This window comes from Cynara cardunculus (assembly GCF_001531365.2).
Source record: "Cynara cardunculus var. scolymus isolate 2C chromosome LG 3, CcrdV1, whole genome shotgun sequence".
Classification (NCBI taxonomy): domain Eukaryota; kingdom Viridiplantae; phylum Streptophyta; class Magnoliopsida; order Asterales; family Asteraceae; genus Cynara; species Cynara cardunculus.
Window position 1 is genome coordinate 4,002,133 of NC_037530.1, and position 24,916 is coordinate 4,027,048.

General features: G+C 34.1%; 2 protein-coding genes across 5 annotated transcripts; both read left to right on the forward strand.

The window, feature by feature from the left end:
- The first annotated feature begins 12,833 nt into the window (after positions 1-12,833).
- Positions 12,834-15,289, forward strand: LOC112509433 (histidine-containing phosphotransfer protein 1-like). 4 transcript variants are annotated; one of them, XM_025114394.1, is made up of 7 exons: positions 12,834-12,966; positions 13,828-13,954; positions 14,087-14,217; positions 14,296-14,364; positions 14,476-14,547; positions 14,687-14,759; positions 15,083-15,289. In XM_025114394.1, the coding sequence occupies exons 2-7, from the start codon at positions 13,892-13,894 to the stop codon at positions 15,131-15,133; spliced, it is 459 nt and encodes a 152-aa protein (XP_024970162.1). In that variant the 5' UTR covers positions 12,834-12,966; positions 13,828-13,891; the 3' UTR covers positions 15,134-15,289. The 4 variants fall into 4 exon arrangements, with proteins under 4 accessions (XP_024970162.1, XP_024970160.1, XP_024970159.1 ...); XM_025114392.1 differs by having other exon boundaries at positions 12,868-12,966; positions 13,812-13,954; XM_025114391.1 differs by having other exon boundaries at positions 12,870-12,994; positions 13,812-13,954.
- Positions 15,290-18,981: 3,692 nt separating this feature from the next.
- LOC112510095 lies at positions 18,982-20,955 on the forward strand. Its single transcript, XM_025115383.1, has 2 exons — positions 18,982-19,155; positions 20,702-20,955. Exons 1-2 carry the CDS (start codon positions 19,045-19,047, stop codon positions 20,834-20,836), a joined length of 246 nt encoding a protein of 81 aa, XP_024971151.1. The 5' UTR covers positions 18,982-19,044; the 3' UTR covers positions 20,837-20,955.
- The last annotated feature ends 3,961 nt before the right edge of the window (positions 20,956-24,916 follow it).

The following is a 24,916-nucleotide window of genomic DNA, read 5'->3' on the forward strand; positions in this document are numbered from 1 at the left end:
TGATTACTGATTAATGATTACTTGTTCAGAGACCAATGTGGGAATCATGGGATACATGCATTTGTGGCAACAAGAAAGCATCTTTCTCATCCTTTAGTCTATCGGTTATTGAAACTAACACTGGTTTTGCCTGTTGCAACTGCTACGGTTGAAAGATGCTTTTCGGCGAGGCTTTTATTCCACCCCACACCCAAGTCCRAATCATATTAGTGTCATTTTCTTAGTCAAACGGTGCCAYCGTTTGAAAAAAATTTCCGTATATTTGTTTCTTATAGTCAAACGGTGTCATCGTTTGAAAAAAAAATTCATATATTTTTTTCTTATGGTCAAATGGTGCCACCGTATAAAAAAAATTATGGGTCCGTCCCTGTCTCAGATTCCCATGTGTGAATAGCTCTATCGAACTAGAAAAACACCAACTTAAGCCATAAGCTCAGCTTATTAGGGCTTTGATTGCAAGATTTCAAGAATCCAATTTGGAAACCTTATTGATACCAAATGAGTTCAACTGTTACTTTATCAAAGTTTTAAGACGATTACGTATCTATGTCCTTGAATAACAGTTTTCCATAAGAATTTTCAACTAAACTAATTGAATATTCAAATGTAACTGACATTGAAATTAGAAATCAAGGAAATAAACTTGTTTGAAACTGTTTAAAATGGAATCTCAAGGTAACAAACCATCTAAATCAAAGCAAACCAATGTTGGAATGAGAAAGTTAGCTCCACATGACTCACAAAGGTTTACAACTACAAATGGGGAAAATATTACAAATAGTGAAGTAGAATTGATGAAGAAAAATGCTCCCACATGAACATTGCTTCTCCAATTTTGTTCCATCCGTTGAACCTCCTTTCGGTTGCAATTACCATTGACACTTTACACGAGCCAAAGGAAGAAACCGTCTCAAAATCGAAGAAACCGAACTTTGGTCCCTAAAACCGATTTAGCCACGTGAGGAGCCGCTCGTGTCTATAGATTGTGTCGATCATAGTGTCTGAGGCGGAAAGGAATGCGACCCTAGTCGCTTGAAGACATGAGTCTGGCACAAAACTTTAAATGGACCAAATCGTGGGTTTTTTGCTTTTCTATAAATAAGGCTTTGGTGAATATATTTTAGCCACAACTTCATCGAAAATATGAGGTTGATTGATTATAATTTTAGCCATAAAAATGCAGCTATCAAAATATCCCCCACTTAGAATTTTGACCATTATCAAGCAAACACTAAGGGGCTGTTTACCAAATCTTATCGGGTAAGTGCTGTCCGGGTAAGAGTGCTGACCCGGGTAAGTGCTATCCCGGTAAGTGCTGTCCCGGGTAAGAATGTTTACCAAAAATATAATGACCAATATAACCCTATTTGCAATTATATATTGAATAATATATAATTATTTTTGTTATTAATAGTTTAATGGAAGAAAAAAAAACAAAATGTATATTTTAAATAAATGCTTACCAATAAAAATAATACCATTTTACTTCTTTTCATATATTAACAAATAAGACAATTAGGAGCCGTTTATCAAACGCTTACCCGGGTAAACGCTTACCAAGTTACACTACCTCACCGGATGAATATGGTAAGGACCAAAAATCTTACCTGGTAAAAGCGAGACAAGGACCAAGAGTTTTATCCGGTAAGTGAGGGAAAAAACTCTTACCACGGTAAGCGCCTACCCGGGCAAATTATTCCATACGATGTCGTTCTGGTAGACCAAAATCTTACCCGGTAAGTAAATAATAGTGTTAAATTTTACCGGTAAGCACTTATGGGGTAAGTGTTTGGTAAACGGCCCCTAAAATATAATTTTTATACTTTTAACTTTGCATAAACAATTTGTATATAATGGAGTATAGCTGGCATGATGTATAGATGACACCTAATACAAGTTTTTAGACCTTCCTAGTGTTCCATATCWMTCTACATGTAGGCTAGCTGCATTACCTACACCCTCTTAATTGAGTGCTCTATCTCTCCYTTAATTGAGTGCTCTATCTCTCTCTCTCCCTTCATATTCTTTTTCAAATGCCCATCATCTTTTATGTTTCAAATCACCTTCTCTCTCTCTCAACTCCCCCCACAAGATTTTGCTTTCTTTTCCCACAAGGCCACAATCAAGACGGAAGAAACATAAAAGATGGAGGAATTAGCATCTTTATAGAGTTATCAGGAGGTGGGTTATGATTCATTCTTTTTTTTTTTCTGTCGAATTTTTGGGTTTTTTACCCTATGATTTTGGCGATAAAGATTCGTTTTCTGCCATTGTTGAGGGGAGAGGTGCGACGAGCGGGGCTGGGGAGGGAGGAGGTGCGACGAGCAGGGCTGGGGAGGGAGGAGAACTGACGGCCGAAAGGGGAGGAAGGTGGGGAGAGATGAGGTAGGGGAGAAAACCTAATTGTGAAAAAGAGGGCATTCATGGAAAGTGGGTATCTGACCCGGGTAAGCATGATTTTCATGCTGTTTCAGTCAGTTTTCGGTCAGTACCTCGGTCAGTTCTCGGTCAGATTTGTATTTTGGTAAACACACTGACTGCTGACCGAGTCAGATATGCTGACCGAGTCAGTCCGGTCAGCAGGTAGTAAACAGCCCCTAAGTTTTAGCATGAAGTAAACCCACGTGTTGATTTTTAAAGAATCAATAAAAAGTACATAGCATTTTACGAATGAGCGACTTAACCGGCCTAACAATAATCAACACGAGACAAACTAAAGATGAATACATGTTAATTCCACAAATACTTTACAAACATATATGGAATACACTCTAATCTTGCAGGTGTGGGTGTTTTCACTCAAAGCATCATTTCACAGAAAATTCACTACCATAAGCTTGCATCAAGTCTCAATTCTCCATAGCTAACGGTAAAGACTAAGTGTGAATCAAAAGGTCTATAGGAAGGGTTGTAACTTGGCCTAGGGTCAAGGTTTGGAAAATTTGGTGAAGTGACTAAAATTAGACTTTGAAAAAGAAACCATGAATCAAAGTGTCTGCTCCCATACATTGCACATCAAAGCGATCATAAAATTTCTCAATTTTCGAGCTTTTATTTTGCGAAGCACTTTATGGAGACAATTGTATCAAGATTGGTCTCCATTTATTCATATATTTTTCTATTCTTTTTTTCTTTTCCTTTCTTTTTAACTTCAATTTCCATACTCTCTTTTTTCTTTTCTAAATTTTTTTGAACCTCTATCGTTCATTATATATAGTTTCATTTTCAAAGTCTGGTAAGTAAAGTGTTTGGCTAGAGGTTAAAGTGTGGTGTAATAACAATAAAATGGTAATTAGGCTGAAAGGGTGATATACATATATAAGGGTTGCACTACAAAATGCAGAGTATCAACGAGGAAAAAATCCCTCGCAAATCCGTCGCTGATACTCCGTCGGTCAAATAGTCGTAGGTAATGCTATCAGCGACGGATCAGCGACGGATATCAGCGACGGATTTGTGAGGGATACTTTCAGCGACGGATCAGCGAGGGAAGTGTTTTGCGACGGATCTGCGACGGAGCTTTCAGCAACGGATCTGCGAGGGAACTTTCAGCGACGGATTTGCGAGGGAGCTTTCAGCGACGGATTTGCGAGGGAACTTTCAGCGACGGATTTGCGAGGGAACTTTCAGCGACGGATTTGCGAGGGAACTTTCAGCGACGGATTTGCGACGGATCCTTCAGCGACGGATTTGCGACGGATCCTTCAGCGACGGATCTGCGACGGAGCTTTCAGCGACGGATTTGCGAGGGAACTTTCAGCGACGGATTTGCGAGGGAATTTTCAAGGACTTTTAGCGATGGATTTTTCCTCGCTAATCTGTCGCTAATTTGTATAAATTTAAAAAATAATTTTTTTGAAATTGCATAATTCCTATATTTATTTATAAAAAAAACCTGAAAATAATAATATAACAAACAAAAACTGTGAACAAATTTTAACTAATCAATTCATACGTTTTAAAATATGGATTCATACAATTTAAAATATTCAATTTATACAATTTAATCTTCAAATACATACAATCTAACTATCGGAAGGTGGGGGAGGTGTGAAAACGTATCCTGACTGCCGCATAAACGTAGCAAAATGCTCCGATAATGCGGCATGTTGGGCTAATGCAGCAGCTTGTCTGGCCTGTTCGGCCTCCAAATCTGCCATGTTCTTCTGTTCGGTCTCCAGTTCCTCTTCTACCCTTGCCAACTTCTCTCTCAACTCCGTTACCTGTAAATATTCAATATTCGACAAAATCAGTAATTTGTTTGCAATTTTAGTAATGAGAAAGTTTATAACAATATAACCAACGTACCTCCGCTCTTGACTCGTATGATGACTCGCTACTGCTACATCTACCCGTCATAGCATAAGAGGGATCATGGGTGGTCCCGAAACCAAATATTCGACCTTTCCTCCGCCATCCGACACTTTGCTCCCAAAGAGATGCCTCATCAGGGAGAGGGCTGTCGGTACTAGATTGTGACTCACCCCTAAGCGATTGAAATTGCTCTTATGGTTCACCAAAACAAAACGGGTGAGGTTATGTATATAGATATTTCAGCAGCATAACAACTGTAAATCAAACATAACCAATGCATGTWTTTAACAACTAAGCATTCTAATAATACCAATGTTCGAAGTCACATTCTCAACCTACTTACTTAGTCTAACGTCTGCCCAACAATGGCAGCCCAAACTAATAGCATCACTATGTTTATTGAAATATATTACCTTAAACCTACCAAACGTATCTATTAATCAAAGTAATGGTTTTAAAAAACTTACATGATATCTAGCATCTTTGGGGTAACTGAACTGAGGAGAATCGGTAGGCGGGTCGGACGAACCTTGATCGAACTTCCGGTTCGTGCAGTGAGTGCGCTCAAAAACCTCAGTAGCAGTCGGCTCACGACCCATTACTTGTGCCTATATTAGACAATTAGGTTAAGTTGTTACTAACATAAAGAACGAATTACATTTTCAAAAAAGATTATATACTCACCATCCTATCTCGATGTTGTGCAGTACTAATCAAGCCCCCAGTGTGTCTGGACGACACCCCCTCAAACTGGGTGTTTCGATTGGCCCTATTGATCTTAGATTTCCTTTTCCATGCCTCGGTATCCCAAACCTGTTAAAAACAGAGCACATATATAAGGCGAAAGGCGATACACATGGTAGTTCGAAAAGCTCACAATAGAGATACATACCGTGTCAATCATCTGTAGCCAATACCCGTCTGGTATCCATACGGGATGGTGTAATCTAATCCGTGAGAAGTCCTCACCATCCCATTGCTGATCACCAGGAGTCAAAATGCAAGTTCTAGAATGACATATACATTGAAGATGCAATGCACACAAAAAACATAATAAGATTGAAAACAACGTGCAAACATGGCTCAAAAGCTCACAAGTGCTTTTCTGTCCATAAAATTAGCAAGACTCACGAAATGTTATCTCAAATGTGCTAATCATGACTACACAAGCACACATAATCATTCATGCTATGGTTCTCATAGCATTGAAAGCAGAAAATTGGTCAACTCATGCAATTTACTTAATAATTACACAAAAACAAGTAAAAATTTTGAAAATTTAGCCTCTTTTAACATACAATATCTCTACACTTAAATCATATATTGTCCTCAATCTAAATCATGAAAAGCAAAGGGAACAAGAAAACTCCTTTGAAAGTGTAGAGTAATAGACTATCGCCCTATACATGATCCAAACTTGTGGTGGGAACCTCCTTGTACTCATGGGGGGGTAAATCCGACTTCAATGAAGGCTAAACTTGGAAACAAAACTCATCAACTCAAAAGACAACTAAAACAACAATAAACTAACTAGAATGAAAATAAAGCAATAAAATTTTGGTACATAAGGATTGGGGGACTCCGCAAAATGCTCAAAAATACACCACTGAGGTGTTCATTAGTAGAATATGCAGCAAACACGATCTCAAAATCATCATTTTGATAGAAATGGTATCTACATACATATCAATGATGGTTTTGGATGTTTTCATAAATGTGGCCCTAAGATAATTGCACCATAAACAACAGAGTTACCGACTTTTGTGTCAATCATGTAAAAGTATGCAAGAAACTAACTCGTTCAGTTGGACCAAAACATCATCTACCATCCCTTTAGGGGGAACATCACTCCCATTTGCCAATTGGATGAATGATTTGGTCCCTTTCAAAGGACCAACATTCAAAAGTTATAAATTGACAAAGGCATCATATTCATAGTGGAACCTAAGGTGACGTTTGGTTTGCAGAATGTTTTTGTATTGAATGGAATCTTGTGAAGGAATTTGACTTTGAAGAAATTGGAATAGAATGTTGTCAGGTCTAACCACATGTTTGGTTGGCAAACATTGGAATGAATTTTTTTAAGAAATTGAAATCTGTCTGTTTAGTTCACAGAATGTAGCTTTGTAATCAGAATAAAATATCAGTAAAATGACCAAAATGCCCTCTTTAAAATTTTAGTTTTTTTAAAACAAAACCCAAATATAACCATAAGCCAAATGATGTTACTAAATGAACGGTGGTCGGGCGGTGGTTCAGATTGGTGGTGGTCCACGGTGGTTCAGATCGATGTTGGTCGCAGTGGTTCAGATGCCGGTGGTAGGCAGTTGTTCAAATCGATGGTGGTCCGTAGTGGATCAGATGGAGGTGGTCAGTGGTGGTTCAGATCAACGGTGGCTCAGATCTGTGGTTGTTCAAATCGTTGGTGGTCGGTGGTGTCCGACGGTGATTCATATCGGTGGTAGTCATTGATGGTCGGCAATGGTTCAGATCGGTGGTGGTCCGTGGTGCTTCTGGTGGCGATGGTTGGATGTGGTTCAAATCGGCGATGGTTCAGATCAATGATGGTCGGCGGTGGTTCAGATCAATAGTGGTCGGCGATGATTCAAATCGGTAGTAGTTGGCAGTCGTTCAAATCGATGGTGGTCCATGGTGGTTCAAATGGCGATGATCGACAATGGTTCAAATCAGTGGTGCTCCATGGTGGTTCAGATGGCGGTGTTCAACAGTGGTTTAGATCAACGGTGGATCAAATCGGTGGTGGTTCAAATCGTTGGTGTCCGGCGGTGGTTCAGATCGATAATGGTCGGTGGTGGTCGGCGGTGGTTCAGATCAGTGGTAGTCGACGGTGGTTCAGATGACGATGGTCGAGTGGTGGTTCAGATAGCGGTGGTCGGCCCTGATACAGATCGACGATGGTTGAAGGTGGTCGACGATGGCATATTGGGTTTTATGAGATTATAGTATATTGGGTTAAGGGTATATTTGGTATTATGAAAACAGAGAATTTCATTCCATCAAAATACCATGTAGTTGTCAAGAAATGTTAAATTTCTTTACTTGTGGAATTTGTGGGATTTTGAAGATTCATTTCCTGAAAAAGAATGAACCAAACAAGGAAATGGAATTTGATCAATGAAATTGAACATTCCAATTTCATTAGATTCCTTTAGAATCTGCAAAGTAAACGCCCCCTAAAAGTTTAATATGGCCCTTTTAATACCAAAATCACCTATTTTGCATGGAACAGAAAACTCACCTAGGTCCTGGTATTTAGATGACAACCTTGTTTGTATGACCATTGAAGTGTCCTATTCGGTGAAACATTCTCCTCTCTCAATAATGGCTACTTGTTCACTGTCAGGATCCACTTCTTGAACCATTTTTTGACCTACTTCAGAATCGCCTTGAATCTTCTCAGGTATTGCTTTCAACTTTTTTCTCTTTTTGCGCTTGCTTAAATCTGTGAAAGTCTCAATTTATAACATCGCTCTTTCTAAGTTTATAACTCATTGACTTTATAAACCTTAAAGAAAGGGAGAAAAAAGAAAGGGAATCATATTTTTTTGTTCTCGAAAGGGAAGAAAAAGAAATAAAATAATTTTTCATGTTCTTGAACAGGAGAGAAAGGAAAAGAAAAGTGTATTTTTTTTACATATATAACCTTTAAAAATATGTTCTTTATTATGAAATGTTGGGTACTTTTGTAATTTTAATAATTTTTTTGAAGTTTCTAATTTCTTTCCTTTCCTTTCCTTCATTTTCCTCTCACATCTGGATCGAAAGTTTTGGGAGGAAACTTATGATTTCTTTCATTTTGTTTCCTTTATTTTCCCTCCTATAAAAGTTTCAAGAACACAAGTTTTGTTTATTTTCCTCCTATTTCTCTCGCTTTCCATCCTTTTCCTTCGCAAAAGAAGTTTTGAGAACACAACGTAAGTCATCCCATTACTCCACAACTGACTTATGGGTTTAAGAATAGGTTAACAAACTCATTTCACTAAACCACCATCCTAATCGCTCAAAATCGATCTTAAATCTCACTTTTACGAGTTTAGGCTACTAGTAGCCCAAGTCACATAAACTTGGGCTCTCGTCAAAGTAGATCAACCTTAGGTAATGTATCATCTCATTCTTCAATATTACACTCCTGAGTTTAAGTTTAGGCTAAATATAACCTAGTTCGCTTAAACTATTGCTCTGATACCAACTTGTCACACCCCAATTTCAAGGGTTGTAACAGCTTAACAATCAAAATATACCTCAATTGAAAAGCAACTTAAAATCGAAAATCTACCAGCAGAAGTCTTTACATCAATATCAAAAGTACTAAAATACATAATATGGTCCAAAGAAACTTAATATCAAATGAATAAAACTAAACATGGGTTGAATCTTCTCATTTCCCTTCGAGCTCTCAGCCTTATCGAAACCGAAGATACATGTTTGGGTCAGCTTTACACTTTGTGAGTTCATGTGTAACACCCGTAGTTTTCTTATTTAATTTCAAGTTAGAATCAATTGGATTTTATCGGATTTCGTATGAATGGAAAGTTGTTGTTGGTTTAATGTTCCTGTTTCCCTATTATATTTTGGTGGTTTAGGATCATAGAATGGGAACTTATGCAATTCCAGTGCTTTGGGCGTGGCTAAAGTCGCAGGAAAAGCCGCATAACCTTCTGTTTGTCCTGCCCTTCTGGTGTAGCTTAAGAAAAAACAAACAGTGGTCGAGGCCACATACGCGGCGCCTTAGGGTGCACGGGTAAGTCCACCCGGTTGGAAGGAGATCTAACCTAAGGGTTCCAAGATATTTTGTTTGGTATCTTCAAGTTCTTAAAGAGGTAAGATTTTTGTGAATTTTGTAATAATCAGGGTTTTGTTATGGATATGATTTTAGGGCTGTTCTTGGTGTATTTTAGATTGTTTGTGACTTAGATAAAGGTTCTAGTGATAGATGGTTGTGGATCTAAAGCCTTCACCAAAGGAAGCTTAAGTTGTGAGGCAAAACCTAGATTTAGCCTAAATCTAGCAAGGTAAGTTCAAGTTGCTTTGTGAAAACTTTGTAAATGTCAAAAATGTATATTTTGAAGTCGTAAATATTGTTTACTTGATATTTATCAAATGTATTGAGTATTTGATGAGATTTTTATCTTTGGTATATTTGGGTTATGAAATCCCTAGAAAATATTTAGAATGATTTATTGGTTGTTTTGAGACATCGAATGATATTTATCTCATAAAAAAGGATTTATTGAGTATTTGGATGATTTGAGACAAAATATTTTCTTAACTCATGAAAACTGCATTTTAAGTTATAAGAATGATTTTATTTGGTGTTGTTGAACAAATCAAAGTGTTTGTTGACTTGGTTTTGGGTCAAGTATGTTTTGAGGACCTTCCCCAACTTGTTAATATTTGATAGTGGCATATTAGCCTTTTTGGTCAAAAACATATGAATGTTTGAAATATGTCTTTTTGGCTTATGTGGTTTATATTGGCTTTATTGAAATAGTCAAGTGTTTTACGAGGCCTTTTTGGCTTGATTTTAACTCAAAAGAGTTTTGGGGACATTTATCCGGTTTTAATACCTCAATGTGGAGCTTTAAGTGTATAATGCCTATATTGCATATTTATTGCATATTACACATTTTGAGTGTGTTATCATTCAATTAGTGTCGTGTAATTTAGACTGTAATGCAATTGATTCATAGACATAGAAGCAGTTGTTGGTTTAGAATGAGATTGTTCTTTCTGTATTCTTGCTAGAAACTGCGGATGTAACGAAGGACTTGAGGTATAGACTTAAAGAGTTGAACTTGATAATCATATGATCTGTAGCGGCTTACATGAGGTACAGAGATTCGAAGAGGTTAATCTTGATGACCGTGCAACGCGTTAGTTGGCTGGCGTTTCTAGCAAAAGAGTCTCCTGGGTAATTAGCAGAAGGCTCAAACTACAGACTCAAATAAATCGTCGTCAAAAACATGCATGCAAATAAATCATCTTGTCATATCAAACATCGAGTACTATGTAGGTCAACATCATCGGAAACATGAATTCTCTATGTATAGAGGTATACCTCGCCATACATTTACTATTTCAAATCAATTGACTCAGTATAAAGGTACTTTGCAACACGTACTGATGGAAACATCACCAATAATGTCGATTCACCAAGTACAGAAATATACCTCACAATACATGTACTGGATAACATCTATCGACATGGTATAGAGGTATGTCGCAACATATACCAATCAAGAACATCAATGCGGTTCCCGCCATCTTTACCGACCCAAATACCAAAAAAATCATGCTTTTCAAAATACTTCATTCATGCTAAAATAACACATTGAGCTTGCACTTGTATAAAACATCGTAAACAAATAAATCATTCGTAAAACATCTTTTCATATAAGCATGTATCCCAACTTCAAAATCACATGAAAATTCATCTGATAGTACGTAATTTAAAACTGACCATGGATCAACTATGTTACCTTCAAGAGCACCTACATACGGACCCTAACGTGTCAAGTCGTCTGGACCGAAACAGAATTCTTCCATAACTGAATATGTTACAAAATCCAACTATTTCTAATATCTTAAGTACTTTTTAGAGCAATATATCTAAATCAAACTTTTAGATACGTCTCCTCTGATTTCAGAAATCAAGATTCACCTTATTCGGAATTTCACTTGATTTTATAAAATCATTGTGCTGGGATTTTGGCCAACCAAGAACCAAAATTAGGTTTCTTTCGTGTGACCAAGAATCGTTGTAGACATCTCAATCATTTCATAAACTTATCGCACGCTTCATTTCAACAAATGACCGATTTACCCTTAAAAACTCTTTTCTCCTTTTGCAGTCCTTCTCTTGCAAAACCCTATTGCTTTTATTTATAGAGCTTAGATTGAGAGTTGTTGTCCAAAACAAACCTCCCCATTTTTTGACCAAATCTTCTCCATGATTGGATTTATCCATGTGAAGTTTGAATACTTCAAACCCCAATTAGCTCCCCTTACTTTCATTTAATGACAATTTAATTCCTAAATTATAACTTGCATTACTTGTCTTTTTTTATTTTACATGCTTTATAAATAGCCCACAAAATGGGGTGTTACAATGTAGCTTAGCTTTTTATGTTCAGCTCCAACAAGTCCTAAAATAGACTTCAAAAATGGAAACTTTATATGTCAGAGCCTACAATTTGTGGCCTTTCTTTCCTTCTAGAAATAGACTTAAAAATAGAAAGAATGATGGGTTGATTGATAATTGCTGAATGGTTTGGTACAGAATGATTAAGTGGTCAGTAGAGATGGCCAAATAGGCCCGGAGGACCAGGACCAGGACCAGTAAGGACCGGTTATGGGACCGAAAACAGGGACCGGTTGAGGTTTTTGGTAGCTTTGTGGGACCGGGACTGGTTATGGGCCCGGCCCGGCCCGAAAATTCAAATGATTAAGAAATATATTGCAAAATGAAACATAATTGTTTGGTAATTGTGTACAATGAAATTAGGGCTCTTAATGGTTAAGAGAGATACATGATACAAAATCATTCAGAGGGTTTTATAACCATTAAGAGACAAAAAAAAATTTGCTAAACAAGATTCACCTCTTAAAGATTCAGAGGTTGTCTCTTAATGAAACTATTAAAAGGTAAACAAACAATCATTGATATTTTGGGAAGGTTTTAAAAAAGAAAGAAAAAACATGTCAAACATTTTTTAAATACTTAAAACATTAAAAAAATTGCAAATTAATTACGGTAAATTGACCAAAATAACGGATATTTTTAATAAAATTTATTTTTTGTCTATTTTTCAATTAAATTTCTATTTTAATTAAAGTTTATATAAATATCTTACTTATTTACGTAAGACTTATTTTTAAATTAATTAAAAAAATTCTTTACATAAATTTGGTTAAGGATCCCCGTTCCGTAAGGAATTCTTTATTTTTTTTAATTCTAAATTAAAGATTTCATAATAAAAAATTAATATAAACTTTGAATAAAATGAAAATTCGATATAAAAAAACTAAAACATGTTATTCAATCAATTTCCCGTTAATTATAAAGACGTTTCCCAATGAAAGGATGTCTTAGGGGTTGTTTACCAAATTTTTTAATAAATATTGTCTGGATAAATTGGTGGTGTCGTTTACTTTTTTTTATCTAAACCAACAGTTTGAATAACATAAATGACCGATTTACCCTCCAATATTAATTATTTGAACATCAAAACAAAAAAATCATAAAGAGGCCGAAGATTCGGTGTTATGGGAAGGTGATAGTGCTTTAAATAAGGGGTATGGGTATCATTTTTGTGGCTGAATGTGGATAACACATTTTTTTTATCTGTGTAATTAAACCATGTTCTATGTGAATAAATCATAAGTAAATAACTCAAATGAGTTATGCGAATAAGCTAGATAGTCTAATTAAACATCAACTAAACAGCCACAGCCACTTAGTTTTGTCTTTTATTTCATTTCCTAATACCCCTAACCATCTACAATCTTGTCTCCACTCTCTGTTTCTGCTGTATGGTTTGTGGTTAGTACTGCCTCAAATCTTCCATTCAGACACTCTCTACCTCTTTCTCCCACCGAAAATCGTCGCCGGAATCCTCCAAGACCTCGCCGGTGACTTCTCCTCCCTCTATTCCATCTGGTATCCACTCTATTACATGAAATTATAACATGGGTTGATTAATCTTCTGGGGTTCTTTACTTTCTTTGGAAAAAAATGGCGTCTTTTTGGGTTCATTAGGGTAGATTTTGGAATAAATGCTCTTATCATGGGGATCTTTTTTCTGTTTTTGTTATATTCGCTAGGTTCCAGAGAAGTGGTAGACCTCAACGTTTAGGTCAAACATATTGCTTTTTAACCTCAAAATTCAAAACAAATCCTTTTAGTTTTCCAAGAAAATCGATAACCCAGATAAGTTAACTTCTGTAAATATTACGATTAGGGAAATTTTGGTGTCCACTTCGTAACGAATCCATTGATTTGTTGCATCTCAAGAAGCCCTGTTTTGACTACAAAAAGTCAAATTGATTTCCTGCAAATTGTAGAGCGGTTGCATATAGTTCTTTAGATTGATTCTTGATAGATGCCCATTTCATTATACAGTTTTCATGAATCAGATGTAGCTTTATAGCAAATTCTATGAATGGCATAATCATTCATCTAGAAGAAGATCACTTTAGAGAGAGAAGTGTTGATTTGTTGAAAACTGAGAGCATCAGATAATATAAAATAATACAAAAGGATATCTTGAATGGAATCACATAACCTTTCAAGATGATTAAAGCCAATAAGCATGGTCTGAGGTGTCCCACAGATCATTAATGGTGGAATTAAAAAACAACCAAATTCAGGTATAGGATTCTATGAAAAAGACAAGTGATATTTGACTTGTTATTCTGTTCTGTCTTTTTTGGTGGGTTATCAACACCCTCTTGCCTGTGGATATATGTATTTACAGTTGATCGACAAAATAGGCCGATAAATTTCATGAATTTTGGCATCTGGAGTAAAGGGTGTTCTTGAAACAAGCAAGCAATCATGGATACTGTCTCTCAGTTGCAAAGACAGTTTGTCGAATACACGGCATCTTTGTATCGTGAGGTCAGTCTTTTCACTCGAAAGAATCTTGTTTTCTTTCTTTTGCTGGTGATCGTTTTCGATTTGTAAAACCACTTAATTTCGTGATTGATCTTGAAAAAAGCCGTCTGATTTGTTGTTTTCGTGTGTTAAAAGGGGTATCTTGATGATCAGTTTACGCAGCTTCAGAAACTGCAAGATGAGAGCAACCCGGATTTTGTTGTGGAAGTTGTGTCCCTTTTTTTCGAAGATTCTGAAAAGCTTCTCAACAATTTGACCACTGCGCTGTGAGCCATCTCTCTAGCTCGACCGTGTGATTCTCGAAATACGTTCCTTAATCGTAACTTTCTATTGTTTTCGAACAGTCATCAAGAGAATATCGATTATAAACAAGTAGATGCTCATGTGCACCAGTTCAAGGGTAGTAGTTCCAGGTATCACACCCAAAATCACGTGATTTCTGTATTAGCTTATCAGTTGAAATGCCAAAAGTTGATATGTTGGTCAATATTTTCTGATTCGTTTCGTGATTTTTGTCGTCACAGCATAGGTGCACAACGCGTGAAGGATATGTGTGTCGTCTTCAGAAATTACTGTGACGAGAAAAACCTTGATGGGTTCGTAATTATTCTTATAATTGTCGATGTACATAATATTTTATCTTACTGTAGATTTCATCGATTGAGAAAATGGTCTGAAATGATTGGCTTGGAAGCTCGGTATAGTGATTTGACGATGATGATGTCATGAGTACAGGTGTGTCGTATGTCTGCAACAAGCGAAAAACGAATACATCCTCGTAAGGAACAAACTCGAAGCGTTGTTCAATGTAAGTTTGCTACCTTTGACGAAACAAAACGTTACATGTTTGATCCTAAACTTCGAGTTTTGGTCATTTGTGCACAAACTTTGTGTTTGTTTGTAGAAATCATTAGGGACTCGGTTGTACTTACAAACATAACGGGAGCCGGTGGATCCCATTATGTTTTTTTATGCATATAATACTGTATACCGCAAATATTCATGTACAGTTTGAACCCTTGTATTGTTAAGAAACTGAGCTCTACTAGATATCTGGGTATTGTCAGCCTCTGATAGAGGCCTATCAAGTTTGTAATGGCGTAACTTGTTATGTTTTTCTTTTTTATGCAGCTTGAGCAACAAATCTTACAAGCCGGTGGATCGGTCCCTATGATGGTGTAGGTGCGACGTCAATCATAGAAGCTTGTCGGTATAGCGGTTTTGTATGAAACTATAATCGTTTCGAGATTATGTGAATAATGTTATATTTGTCTTCTTTTGTCTAAGACTTAATGTAAGATTTTCGATCCATTTAATAACCGGTTTTGTTTGATTTAATTGTTTTTGCGTTCTCATGATTGTTCTTCGTCAAAAAAAGATTTTGAGCAAAGGATACCGTCATGTTATTTCACATGTTTCATATAATACTGGAAGGATACTCGTACAATGCAACGAGATAAATCTTCATTTAATGTTTAGATTTTATTTCTTGCCTCTATCCATATAATAGGATTTTATGTGGCTTTAAGAAAACGATAATTTTTTTATTTTTTAATAAAATATAAATTTGAAAAAAATGAATTCGATATTAGTATCAAATTAACTATTTAATAGTTCCCATTTTTTTGTGTAACTTCTTTAATTCAATTTTTTATTACAATTTAATTTAGATTTAATGACAAAGTAATTTATTTTAGTTTAATAATATAAATTTTTATAAAGATAATAATTAAACATTTGTTAGAACTCATTTATTATCTTAATTATATTTTAGATTTTCTATATTTAAAATGGGTGTTTTATCCTGTATTTTATTATGTTTATCTGCAATTAGTTACATGAATTTAAAAATAAAGTTTTAATAAGTTGTACTTATGCAAAATTACTTGTAACTAGGGGTGTAAATGATACAAGACAACTCGCGAGCTACTCGAGATCGACTCGGTCAAAGCTCGGTCAATACTCGACTCGAATAGCTACTCGAACTCGACTTGATATATTAACGAGTCGAGTCGAGTCAAGCTACCCAATACTCGACTCGAAAAGCTCGCGAGATACTCGATTATTTTATATATAATTAGTTTTAAAATATAATCATTTTTTTATGATAAAATTTGTAAAATATAAATAATAAAAATGTCTTCTGTTTTTAGATATTTAAACAAAATTATGCATTTTTAATTATAAAACTTAATCAATTATTTTTTTTTAAATCAGAATTAAAAAAAAAAAGACAAACACAAACTATAAGAAGTTAGTGAAATTGTCCCACATTGAAAGAGGGATGGTAAAAAAAGGAAGAAAAAATGTTATAAAAGATAGAGAGGTGAATGGAATTTCTAACTTTGTCTTTTTGATGATAAAGTTTGAAGTTGATCTTTTAGTTTTATAAAATTTAAGAAAACAGCTTTAAGTTTTAAAATTTATAATAGAAAAACCCTAAATTTTCATAAATTTCAGTGGGTGAGGTTGATTCGGGTTCGAGCTTGTTTCGAACTTAGTTCGAGCTTAGTTCGACATTGATTCGAGTTCGAGCTTGAAAAATAGTTATTGAGCTCGTGTCGAGCTTTATTTTTACTACTCGTGAGTTTTTGAATCGAGTTCGAGCTTGAAAATTGGGTTTCGAGTTCGAGTCGAGCATAGTGATACTCGAGCTCGACTCGCATCATTTACACCCCTACTTGTAATATTGAATTTTAAGTAATATGTATCAATAAACAATACTTAATGCATAAAAAAATAGTTTTTGAGAGTTTTTATCAAATATTTTATAATATAGTATAGATAAGTATATTGTATTGTGAATACAAAATCTTTTGAAGTTTTATTTTAATTTTTTTTTAAATTTTTTAATTTTAATTCTATATTTTTTGAGAAAAAACAAAAGAAGCTATAAAGGAGGTAATTTTTAGAAAATCGAATAAACCAATAAAATAATGAGAAATTAATAAAAATAGTTATTTTATCTCTTTTAGTCATTTCTTTCCCAAAATTACAAAAATAGTTATAGCTCCGTGATTTACATAAAAGTCAAAGTATAAGCTAAAATTGATATTTCTTAACCATGTAAGCAATTATAGGGATCAAATATGTAAATTTGAAAAAACAATTGTCACATATTTTGCTGATCTATTAACTTATTTACATATTTGATCCCTATAATAATTACAAAACTGGTTCAAAAACTTTATTTTTTTTTATTTTAATCCCTCTGCAAATTACAGTAAGGGGTTGTTTGGCAATTGATGAATGGTTTGCTGCAGAATGATTAACTGGTTAGAATGATTAAGAGACTCTCATAATATAGTGCAAAAATAAAATATAATTATTTGGTAATTGTGTATAATGAAATTAGGGTTTTTAATTGTTAAGGGAGATACATGATACAAATCATTCAGATGGTTTTAAAATCATTAAGAGACAGACTTTTTTTTTTGTCAAACAAGATTCACCTCTTAACGATTCAGATGTTGTTTTTTAATAAAATTATTAAGAGGTAAACAAATCGATCGGAGGACTATGGTTATTTTCAGAATTTTTATAGAGAAAGGGCTAAGAGGGAAATAGGGCTACTTTAACTAAAACTAGTATGAGAACCGCGTGTTGTGCGGTAGTATGAATATTTTGATTAATGATTTGAGGATTGTCTATATAAATATATATTAATTGTTAATAGAATCATCAACAAATCGTATTCAAATAATTCGAAAAAGTTAAATAAATTATAGTTAGTGAAATTTTAATATATATATATATATATATATATATATATTGAGAGAGAGAGAGAGATATTTGTTTAGTAATAAAGTTGTAAAACTAAATAAAATGAGTAATAATAACRACGRRAATATTAAGAAATCTGACACAAACTTAAGAATAAAAAATACTCCACATAAAGATATGTCTCCTTCAAAGGATGATGTACATGTACCATTTTTCATCCTCAACACATACATTGACTTTAAAAACACAATAGTGAATGGACCAACCATACAATATGTAAAAAATCACATACCAAACTTAAGACTTCAAATTTTTATAACCCAATAGATAAAATTATAATGCAATCAAAATCACAACATGAACATACATAAAATTATAATACGATTAAACTTATGATAAAAACATACTTAAAAATATAATCCAATCAAAATCATGATACAAACATATATAACATTCTAATACACTCTAAATTATAAAACAAACTTGCATAGAATCATTACCTTAGATCATAATAAAAAATTCCCATAATCCAAACTTGAAAAGTTCAAATTTTCAAGACTTGATATATAAACGTTAAAGAACTCGAAAACCTGCAAACCAAAAAACGTTCAACATAAGTAAAAATTACATAGTGAACATGAACATTTTAAATCTTCATCTAATACATAAGAGTTATAATGCAAATAAAAATCACGATACAAACATAAATAAAATTATAATGCAATCAAAATCATGAAACAAATCAATATAAAATTATTACCTTATTAAAAGGTTTTATGATATCATTTCCATTATTACTCTTTTAATTTTAATATTTTCTGAATATTTTTAAATTTCAATTTTAGTTTTAAAGATCTTTTAATTTTATTTTTTATCACAATATATGGTTATTGGGTTGTTCTCGCATTCTCATAAATTACAGGGGTTCTCGTTTAAACCTTATATATATATATATATATATATATATATAAAATAAATTTTGCACTATAATTTCTACCATTTTGTTTGATTGGTTTTCAATCATGGTTATAAATTTCAAATAAGGTCATCTAAAGAAAGGTAATCTTATGAGGCAAACCTCATATTTGACACAAAGGCATTCAATCCATCTTTCTTATACACTTCATATTGTTCAAAATTTTCAATTCTTTATCAATATAGGATATCTCAAACTCAACCACAATTCACCAATACCTCAATACTCAATTCTCATGATATCAACTCAATACTCTTGGTTTCATGATTGATATTTTGGTGAATCAAAAACGACTTTTTTTTACAATACGATAAGTTTGGATTTTGCTGTGGGTACAAAAGTTCTGATTTTGGTAGAACCCTAGAAACAAAAGAAAATCATCAAGGCGAATACGATGGGAGAAGAACAACAGCAACATGAAGAAGACGATGGGAACCAGAAATCAGGTCCCAACTCCTCCGCCCCCTTGACTCAAGCTCAGTTTCTCTTATGGAAAACCCAAAAGGTCCATCTCCTCATCTTCTATTATAGCGAATTACACCTTTTCTTGTGCTTCCTTCGTCCTTTTAATCAATTCATGATCTTTCTCATAGTATTTACAGGACCAATTTTGAAATTCAATTTTCAACACTTTCTATGAATTTGGGGATCTGGGATACATTTCAAAATCGCTTCTTTTGCTTGCTACCGATTGGTTTACTGGTGTTGGGTATCATAGAATTGAGTAGGAGTATGAATTATTATTACAATTTTGCAGGATTTTAGTGGTCACTTCGATTCTAAAACCATCTCCAACCACAACTCCAATAAATAAGAAAAAGAAACCCTAATTGGTGGAACCCTTAACACCAAATTAAAATTGAACTCCAACCACAGGGCATGAATGGAATACTTTATAGGGTAGTCATCATGCTTTTCTTGTTGTATGGCGAATTGTTGACGATGAAGAAGGTTCCTGAGAGGAAGTTGGAAGTTGCAGAAATGAGCACTCTTCAGGAACTATCTTTGATAGTATACCAAATGAGGACTTTGGAGAAATGTTCAGAGTAGTCCTATCAAGGATAAGTTGAACCACAAAGGTGGTGCCTGATTGGTTTGAGCTTGGCTCCAAAGGTCAAAAGTACCAGGACGTCTCAGGTTTAAATCCAAGGAAGAATAAAAATCCCCTTGTGGCCACGAAGGTTCAAATACAGTGACTCCGGGCTATCTGCAAAGTAGGTGGCCACCCTGGGATTAGTCGGCTCGTATAGCGGGTTGGATATCAAGGTTAATAAAAAAAAGGATAAACTGAAAGAGTAAAGCGTTTGTGGTTTGGGCATGTTCATAGGAGACAGATATCGGCACAAAATGAGAAGAGCCAAGAGCATAATGGTTGAGGGGGTGTGGAGGAGGGGTAAGCCAAGAAGGATGTGCAATGAGCAGCTGAGTCCGAACATAGTGGCTTTAGATATTTCTTAAGTCATGACTTCATATGGGAGTTTTCGGAGATGCAAGACTAGGATATCAGTTTTTTTTATTGACTTAGATATCCAATCCGCTATGCGAGCCGACTAATCCCAGAACAACCACCTGCAGGTAGCCTGGAGTCACCGCATTTAAACATCCATGGTCACAAGGGGATTTTCATTCCTCCTTGGATTTGAACCTAAGACCTCCTGACACTTTTGACCTTTGAAGCCCAAGATCAAACCATCAGTGCACCACCACCCTTGTGGTTGGATATGAGATTTAGCGCAAGGACTTATGGCTAGTGTCGGATCTTACTAGATTTGGTTTTTGGAACTAATACTTAACAAGTCAATCCCCCATGCATGACTTTAAGTTGGCTTCTAGTATGGTTTGAGATGTTGTTCTATAAATGCCAACTTTATCTTGTTATTATTCATAAAACATAAGAAAATATTAGTTCTAAACTATAAATCAATGAGCACAAGTTTGAAAATCAGATTATCCCGAACGTGGGTGGAGCGGAAAACAGGAAATACAATACGATGTGTATTTATAATGCTTTTATAGAGCATCTCCAACAGTTTGAATGTCTTGTTTTGCAGGATGCTGAAGCAGCGACCAAGAAAGCCGAAGTATCAAGAAAACTCGAGGCGGACGTAGCTGCAGGGTTGGTGCAAATGAATGGCCGAGAACTTTTCAAGCATGAACCTTGGGTTTTTGATAACAATTTGTATTAAGATCGGGTAAGAACTTGTATCGGGTTTTTAACATATATCGACCTCTTTTATTAAAATCTTGAAATGGAATAATACTCAATTTGTTTGGTTTAATGGGGAATTGGAATACATATTCAGCTCCTTAATGTTTTAGAAGAAAGGCTTAGGGGCCGTTTATCAAACACTTATCCAGTAAGTGCTTACCGGTAAAATTTAACACTATTATGAATAAAGGAAACTCTACACATGTCAAACTCCATGATGGTGGTGGTGAGTTTTAAATGTGTATTAAGAAGTTGTACATTGTGCTTCCTCATTTGTAATTAAGTGATTCTTAGATTTTATACATAAAATAGTTGTACACCATCCATGGAAAGTTGTTTTTAATAATTTTTATGAGTAAATTGCATGATTGATCCCGGTGGTTTACATAAAATCACACTGTACGTTCTTAGATCAAAATAATTATAGAAAATGTCCTGTGGTTTACAATTTTTACACGTCTTTGGTCCTTGTGCCCCAACACTGTTAAAAGGATTTGTTAACTCGGAGGGCATTTTAGTCATTTTAATATTTTCATATTTTAATTTATACTTTTAAGAAAACCACAGGGACCAATAATGTAATTTTAATTTATTACATAATCCATGTCCTTTTTGAGTTGATGTTGATGAAGATGATGAGGTTTTGTTTTGATGAAGACCAGTAGGTTACTTCCAATAACCAGACATGGAGATGAAGACGTGGGGTGGACGAGCTGACGTGTGTGTATATATATATATATATATATACTTATTTATAAATGAAGAGAATGAAGGTATTTATAGACCTTCATATGCTTATCTATGATTACAAAAGATATGTCTGATAAGATAAAGATACTAATAATACAAGTGATAAGGTACAAAAGTCAAAAAGCCTATAAACTTAGGCCATAAAAATCAAAGGCCTATAAGGTTACAATATACGGTTTCTATGTTCGATCTCTATTATTAAAGTTTTGACAGGCGTTTGTCGGATATTAACGTCTGTCATTGCTTACTTTATTGCCTCTAGAAATCTCCGTGTGTGCTATTAACTGATACTGGTGATGATAGATCTGCATATGGATCTGAATCTGGAAATAGATTAATTCAAATTAAAAACTATATAGAACCTACAGGAATACAATTTTTAGATATATATATAGGGTTGGGTTCACGTGAGACCAAAATTTTTTCTTGAGACCCGTAAGACCAATTTATATTCATTGATCAACTTTATAAGCAAACAATCTAATGGTCTAAAATTGCACGGTGGCAATTTTGTAATTATTGAGAAATCTCATGGCAATTTTGTGATTATGAATATTGAGATTGTAAATCTAATCCAAGGGTTAAGATTTGGTCTTACGGGTCTCACGAAAAAGCCTTGGTCTCATATGATCCCAATATATATATATATAACAGAGTAAATTACATTCTTGGTCCGTGTGGTTTTCTTAAAAGTTTTTTTTAAATATGAAAAATAGTAAACTGACTATAATGCCCCTCTAGTTAACATGCTTAACAAATGATTTTAACGGTGTTAGGACACAACGATCAAAGACATGTGAAGATGTAAACCATAAGGACGTTTTTCATAATTATTTTGATTTAGGGACATACAGTGTGATTTTATGTAAACCACGGAGACCAATCATGTAATTTACTCATTTTTTGCTCAAATGCATATTAATGTAGTGTGTGAACATGTGTGTGTGTGTGTTTGTATATATATATATATACGAGTCTAATCAAATGAGAACTGTTTAGTTTGTAGTAACCGTGAGTTCCAATATTAACCAATCATTTATGATAATTATTATTATGTTTTAGAAAACCATCAAATTAATTTAGTAAAAAAATTACAACTCATGTTTATATCTTTCCATATACGAGGCTCATCAAATCTTTCTATATCTCTCACCACTAATAAAAAAAATTATCTCTTTCCATCTCCCTCAATTTCTACCGACAGTCAGGAAAGGGGTCATCCAAAAAAGATCGGTAATCGGCGGGGAAAGAGGAGATAATGTGATGGAGATGTGGGTGGTTGATTGAGGACCAAGTGGACTTGGAGACGTCAACCAAGAAATTGTCGTGGGAACAGAGGGCCATATTTATTCCCTTGTTGCCACCGCCGACCTCTTCTACGCCGAATCGGACAGCAAGAACATACACGTTTGGAAAAACATGAAGATGTTTATCACATTCAAATCCAACAGTGATCTTGTAAAGGCTACTATTATTTTCGGCAACAAGATTTTGACCGGCCATCGGGACGAGAAGATTCGCGTTTGGAAATCGAAGACCAAGGACCCAAGAATTCATAAAGGTATTGAAATCAAACACCAACGTGAACTACATTATAGGAGCAGCTGATGACAGCGGTATAGATAGATCTGGTTTCTAAACCCCCATCTGGTTTCAAATATGAGTTTTTCTTGGTTTCTAAATTCATTTTTAAGGATTTTTTCTGGTTTGAACCCTATGTTTGAGGCTATTGTTTTTCTCCCTTTCTTTTCTTCAAATCTTGATGTGAGTATCATAATGGTTATGTTTGATAAAAACCCATATCATATTTGATCTCAATCCATATTTAAGATGGTAGCACACTGATATCACAATGAGTATCACATTAGTATCACTATAAATTAGTGTATTAAAGTTCTTGGGTATCACATATCACAGCGGGTTCAGTGGTATCATAGTGGGTAACTGGGTATCACATTATGTTTGTTCCTTATTGTTAGGAAATTTCCTTAAAATGTATTAATTTTGATTTAATAAATAAGAATAATTATCTCATTAATTAATAACATTAATCTATACTATATTATAAAACATTTAACAAAAACTCTTAAAAACTATTTTTTATGCATGAATTACTGTTTATTGATGCATATTACTTAAAATTCAAGATTATAAGTAAGTTTGTGCGTAAGTACAACTTATTAAAGCTCCATATTTGAATTCGTATAACTAAGTGCAAATAAACATAATCAAATAGAGGATAAACATTATATTTTAAATATAAAAAAATCTAAAGTATAATTAAGATAATAATTAAATTCTAACAAAAAAAACTTAATTATTATCTTTTTAAAAAATTATATTATTAAACCCCAAAAAAATACATTAAAGAAATACATAAAAAAAAGAAATTAAATATTAGTTTGATACTAATATCAATATTTTTTTCAATTTTTATAATATCTTCGTATTTATATTTTATTTAAAAATAAAAACATTATCATTTTCTCAAAACCACATAAAATTCTATTATAACATCGATTGAGACAAAAAAAAAACAATAAAATCGAAATGTATTTCGTTGTATTATGTGAGTATCTTTCTAGTTATCTTAAATATATGACTTAGGTTGGATCTCTGGTCTCACATAAACAAAAATAAACACACTTATCTGTTAACTATTTAAATGACAAGATTACTCTTTAAATTAAAAAAAATCCGATAAATAAATAATAAAGCAATGTGATGGGTTGAATATGGTTTTGAAATGAAGAGGACGTACATCTCGATAGCTTCTATTCTTGTGAGGGATTTTGATTATTCAGCATAGTTGCAACCTAGGGATACAGAAATTAGTTAGAGTTTTCAAAATATGGAGAGATACAGATATACATGAACATATATATATATATATATATATAGAGGAGCGTTCAAATGAAAACTTGAACCATTTGTGTGAACCGTGTAAACTAATCTCATCCGTCCATTTTATCGATCAATGGCCTAGATTATATCAATTTATTTTAGGAAATTAAAAATTAAAAAATAATTAATATTAATCTTATTTATCCWAAAAGGGTAGAATCGGTACTAAAATTGCAAGCCCTCTATTACTTTTCCAAATCATTCCCGGCGTAAACCCGTATTCATCGCATGCATCCTCTCAATCCGGCGAAGGTAAATCATATCCATATTCGAATATAGAGTTTCCAAAAACATCGATCATCTGTATATTCAACCAAAATGGTCGGCAACAATGGAGGTATGTCACATTTATTGAAATCGTTTTTCGATTTAATAGAAATCGAACAGTGAAGTTGGAGATCAT

Excerpts from the sequence above, each read along its gene's own strand:
- LOC112509433 (XM_025114394.1), top strand. The coding sequence starts at position 13,892 with ATGGATACTGTCTCTCAGTTGCAAAGACAGTTTGTCGAATACACGGCA. Across the intron at positions 13,955-14,086 it reads CGGCATCTTTGTATCGTGAG|GGGTATCTTGATGATCAGTT; the intron begins GTCAGTCTTTTC and ends GTGTGTTAAAAG. Across the intron at positions 14,548-14,686 it reads GACGAGAAAAACCTTGATGG|GTGTGTCGTATGTCTGCAAC; the intron begins GTTCGTAATTAT and ends TCATGAGTACAG.
- LOC112510095 (XM_025115383.1), top strand. The coding sequence starts at position 19,045 with ATGGGAGAAGAACAACAGCAACATGAAGAAGACGATGGGAACCAGAAA. Across the intron at positions 19,156-20,701 it reads TCTTATGGAAAACCCAAAAG|GATGCTGAAGCAGCGACCAA; the intron begins GTCCATCTCCTC and ends CTTGTTTTGCAG.